General features: G+C 56.2%; 1 protein-coding gene across 1 annotated transcript in view; it reads left to right on the forward strand.

The window, feature by feature from the left end:
• Nucleotides 1–5,357, forward strand: part of RASGEF1C (RasGEF domain family, member 1C) — a 52,165-nt gene that overhangs the window by 3,944 nt on the left and 42,864 nt on the right. Inside the window, exons 5-6 of the mRNA XM_011952923.1 lie at nucleotides 1,801–2,118; nucleotides 3,620–3,716. Coding sequence (XP_011808313.1) covers nucleotides 1,801–2,118; nucleotides 3,620–3,716 — 415 coding nt within the window. The remainder of the gene's footprint in view (nucleotides 1–1,800; nucleotides 2,119–3,619; nucleotides 3,717–5,357) is intronic.

Here is a 5,357-nt window from a genome sequence, read left to right on the forward strand (position 1 = left end):
GAGGGGAAGGTGGATGGGTGGGTGGGTGGATGGGTGAATAGATGGAGGGGAAGGTAGGGGGTTGAGGGGGTGAATGTTAGAAAGGAGGGAGCAAGGGTAGATGAGTGAATTGATGGTTCTGTTGGGGGGTTGGGGGTCACTGTAAAAGAGAGGTGGGTGATAGCAGCTGGGTGAAGAGAAGGGGACAGGTGGATGGGGATGGATGAGTGAAAGTGAATGGTGGATGGATGGGTAGGCGAGTGGATGTGTGAGTGGGCAGTAAATGAGTGAGTGGGCAGATGTTAGAAGGAAGGAAGGGGAGAGGAGTGAATTGATGGATCTGGGGTGGGTCACTGTATAAAAGGGGAGGTGGATGGTAGCACGTGGCTGGAGAAGAGGTGAGTGTGGGGATGGTGGGTGCTGGGTGGATGATATGCAGGGGGTGAGACCCCAGTCTCCTGCTTTGTTCCCTTTGACCCCCAAGTGTCAGCAGTGAGGTCTGTCATATGACCAGGCAGATTTGACCTGCCTGATGTTGGAGCCATGTCTCGGTGGTGGGGCTGGGGGTAAGCCCTGGCCTGGTTCCCCTCAGGAAACCAGTAGCTCCTGTCCACCTGGACAACCCACAGGTCTGTCACCAGGCTGCGTAGCATGGACTGGAATTGGAGTTCCCCAGTCCCAACCCAGGCCCCGGCCAGGAGTGCTTCCCCATGTCTCTGGTGACCTCGAGTTGTCCTTCCACAAAAAAGCATGCACCCCGAAGAGGACCTTCTCTGGGCACTGCCTCTCCTCACTGGGCGCTGCTGTGGACTGTGGGTTGTTCCCTTCCTGGCGCAGAATGGTTCGGGATGGAAGAGCCCTGGACCAGACTGATGAGGCAGGGCCTGGGACCCAGCCTGAGCCCACCCAGATTCAGACTCGGAAACCACAGCTGCGTGACCTCGGGCAAGGAGCTTTCCCTCTCTGAGCCAGTTTCCTTATTGGTAAAATAGGAGAACACCTGTCCCCACCGCGCAGCTTTGCAGCGAGGAGTCCCTGAGGTCAGGTGCACGTTTGCTTCAGCACTCAGTAGACGAGGGCTGTGAGGAGAACAGATGGTTCCCAAATCAGGCATAGGAGCGTTGTTTCTTAAGTTTTTTTTTTTTTTTTGAGATGGAGTCTGGCTCTGTCTCCCAGGCTGGAGTGCAGTGGCCGGATCTCAGCTCACTGCAAGCTCCGCCTCCCGGGTTTACACCATTCTCCTGCCTCAGCCTCCGGAGTAGCTGGGACTACAGGCGCCGCCACCTCGCCCGGCTAGTTTTTTGTATTTTTAGTAGAGACAGGGTTTCACCGTGTTAGCCAGGATGGTCTTGATCTCCTGACCTCGTGATCCGCCCGTCTGGGCCTCCCAAAGTGCTGGGATTACAGGCTTGAGCCACCGCGCCCGGCGTTTCTTAAATTTTACAGAACTTTCATTGTGAAACATTTCAAACATACAAAAGTGAAGAACGGTTACCGTGCACTCCTCTGTCCTCATCACCCAACTCCAACAGTAATATTTTGCCGAACTAGTTTGTCCTGTCCCCTCACACATTTTGCTTTCCCACAAGTTAGCTGTAAGCAAACCACAGACATAGGCTTTGCTTCCAGAATATTTCAGCATTATCTTTTTGAAAGATTTCTCACACAAGGGTGGAATAAAATGATAGAAAGTGATGTGCACAAGATAATGAGGTGAGCACAGGTCTTTTCAGAGCTGTGTGTCTTTGGGCAAGTTGCTTAATCTCTCTGGGCCGTAAGTGTCTTTCTGTAAAAGGGAGGGTGATCATTCCTCCCTCACAGGGCTGTGAGAGCAGCAGAGCTCAGGGCTGCAGAGGAGACAGCAGTGGGCTCCTTCTGGCTCCTCTGCTGCGGCTTCCGCCATCAGAGTGACCGTGAAAGGTGGCAACTTCCTCTTTCCCCCGCCCGCTCCCATGTCGTCACCATGTTCCACACCAGCTCTCGGCAGCTGGAGCAGCACTGGAGAGGGACTGAGGAGGCCATTCTCCATGACCATGGTTCTGGGGATTCCCGGGAAGCCTTCCCAGCATCGGGCCACCCTGTGCTGGGCAGGGGACCCAGAGGAGTGTCATGGCCAGCCCAGCCTTTGTGGGGCTCCCAGTAGGTTGGATGCAGTAGTTAGAGCTCAGGGAGGCCAGTGCTGAGGCTGAAGGAGGCTCGGGGAGCCAGGGAGGACCCCAGTGCTCTGGCCATACCCATTGGGCCAGCCACAGAGGAGGCCGACTCAACAGGCAGCCCCTCTCCTGGGCTGGTCTTGCTTTTTATTTTATTTTTTTGAGATGGAGTCTCACTCTGTCACCCAGGCTGGAGTGCAGTGGTGTGATTTGGCTCACTGCAAGCTCCACCTCCTGGGTTCAAGCGATTCTCCTGCCTTAGCCTTCTCAGTAGCTGGGATTACAGGCATGCACCACCACGCCCAGCTAATTTTTGTATTTTTAGTAGAAACGGGGTTTCACTATGTTAGTCAGGCTTGTCTCAAACTCCTGACCTCGTGATCTGCCTGCCTCGACCTCCCAAAGTGCTGGGATGACAGGCGTGAGCCCCCACGCCTGGCCTGCTGGGATTACAGGCAGGAGCCACGGCGCCCGGCCTGGTCTTGCTTTCTAACTCACCCAAACGGACTGTCTGCTGAACTGACCACCGCCCTCTGAGGCTCCCTCTGTGGCAGAGGTGGCAGAAAACTGACACAGAGAACAAACCCACGGAGGGAGCAGATCCCCAGGAGCCTCATGAGCTCCCGCGTCAGCTTTCGGCCACCTCTGCCTGTTATTTAATAGCCAGGAGGACATGGGCCCTAGGCTGGCTCAGGAGGGAGTCTCCAAGAATTTCAGAGAACAGAGGCCAGTGCTCATCTGGTCAGGGACAGGGGTTCCAGCTGTGAAATGCCCAATCCAAGAGAGCTTAGAGGCACCTGGAAAGCTGTGGCCGCCACCCAGGCCACCCTCGTACGACTCTGCATTCACACCCAGCTGTATGCATGCAGCAGATGGCTTGTGGAAGTAGAAGGAAACGCAGCTGCAGAGCTCCCAGCCTCCCGGGCAGGCTTCCAGCTGTGATCAGTGCGGAGGGAGGGCTTCAGCCCGAGGCTGGAGGGGCGAAGTGCTGTTCCACCCCAGCACAGCCTGGTGCTCCGTAAACATGGACCCACCGTAGTGACGAGGGAACACCTTGACATGCTCGGTGGTTCAGCCCTCTGGCCCTGCCATGTCTACCGGGGAGATCTCCGAGCCCCGATCCACGAGTGTGTGGAAATCAGAAAATGAGAAGAGGCCAAGGAGGAGGGCAGATAGCATCCCCACATTCCGAGGGTCGTAGAAGAGTCAGGAAAGAAAAAACATAAGCTAGAACCTAACATCACTGGAAAAATTGAAATAAATTAGCAAGCAGGAAGGGATAATTATTTGGAATGAATATTGGTTCATTCAGCAGTAACAAAAATCTGCGTTTTTAAAAAACAAGGCAATCCCGTGGCCTTATCAAGCGGTAGGCACAGACACCCTGCAGCCTTGATTTTGGCACGGGCCTGCAGTCCACCCTGACACCCTGCTGGAGAGAGTGTCTGACAGCAGGTGCAAACACTGTTTATCCACGCATTCGGCAGATGCTCGTGGACACCTCCTGTGAGCCAGCTATGTCCCTTCATGAACACAGGGCAGCCGGCGGTTGGCTGCGTGGAGCCTGTGGTCCAGGGAGAGGAGGTACACGTGAACAGAATCATTTCCCCAACAGCTCTGAAGTGGTGTGGCAGAAGAGTTCACGGCACAATGCCAGTGGCCGGTCTGGAGAAGCAGCACTTGAGCTTTGGTCCAGTGGATAAGAACATGCCAGAAGGGAGAGAGCTGTCCAGATCCTGCTGGGGACATGGGGAGGGTGGGAAGGAGTCAAAGGGGTGGAGGAGTGACCTGTGTCCAGAGCACAGAGGGGGAGCAAGGACGCATAGATGCCACCAAGCCTGGCCAGAGCTGGTCTCAGGGCCTCAGAGTCACGCCAGGGCTCCTATCTTTGCACAAGCCATGGAGGCATTTTCACGAAGAGGGAGGCAGTGATCAGATTTGCATTTTGAACAGACCACTCTGCCTGCAGAGTGGAGAGAAACTGGCGTGGATGCACTGGGGGCATTAAGGAGGCCAGGGCAGCCAGAGAGATAGCAGTGACCTGGCCTCCGGAGACAGTGGTGGGATGCACAGAAATAGAAGAAAATGAAATAGAGAAGGGTGGTGACAGCCTAGAGGGGAATGAGGGAGAGGGCGGGGTCGAGGATGGCACCAAGCCTGTGTGGTGGCTGACACGCTGTCCACCAACACCAAGAATACCAGCTTTGGACAAGGAGAGCCGACCTCCATTTGCTGTGCTGGGCAAACAGAGGACCATGGGCCATCTGAGGGACTGTCACCCATATGACTCTGGAGATCAGAGGGAGACTGCAGGTGTGAACCAGAATAGCCAGGAGCTAAGTAAGAGAAGAGCGGCCTAGACCGAGCAGGAAGAACCCCAAAGCCCAGCATCTCACGATGGTGAACACAGGCAAGCCTGCAGACAGCCCAAGGCAGGAGCAACCAGGAGGCTGAGGCGGAGGCAGCCAAGGAAGACGCAGCCTGAGAAACGGCCACTGGCTTCGGTGACAGGAGGGCCCAGTGAATTGACTGATGGGAGTGGCCGCCAGGTCAAGTGATCCAGGAGTGAGCGGGAGGTGAGGCGATGAAACAGGTGTGGCCACTTGTGGGACTCCAGCTGTGCCTGGGAGAGGGACAGGAGGTCAGTGGAAGGGCCAGGGCCCACGGGGGACTGGCCGTGCCCCCCAGGACTGGCAGTGGCTGTGCCCCACGCCTCATCTTCCCAGCACTCAGATGAAGCCCTGGGAGGCAGTGTGCTGACCAGTTTTGGACACAGCCTTCCTGAGAAGGGTCATTCCTTCCATGGCCAGCAGATAGAAGAGTCGGACCTCAGCTTCCCCACTCACTGCCCAGCTAACTAGTGGGCGCCGTCTGCACCTGGCCCCTGTGCTCTGAGAGTTAGGCTTAGGGTTAAGCCACCTCCTGTCCCATTCCTCCCATCTGAGGCTCTGCCACAGCGGCCTGTGGCCACTCCACAGAGAAGCACTGCCATAGGAGTGCCAGATGGCTACCAACCCTGCCACCAGAGCACAGGGCTCCAGCAGTCCTCAGACAGCAGCAGCACCCCAGCACCCTGTCTGAGGCTCCCTAGAGCATTTGGAGCCCCCAGACCCTCACAGCCAGCATGCAGACACCACACCTGCCCACCGCTCACAGCAGGCTCTGTGTGTCTCAAAATTGCGTGAAGAAACACTCCCTGCAATCTCAGAAGTGACCTGATGATAC

Source organism: Colobus angolensis, unplaced genomic scaffold (genome assembly GCF_000951035.1).
Source record: "Colobus angolensis palliatus isolate OR3802 unplaced genomic scaffold, Cang.pa_1.0 Scaffold350, whole genome shotgun sequence".
Classification (NCBI taxonomy): domain Eukaryota; kingdom Metazoa; phylum Chordata; class Mammalia; order Primates; family Cercopithecidae; genus Colobus; species Colobus angolensis.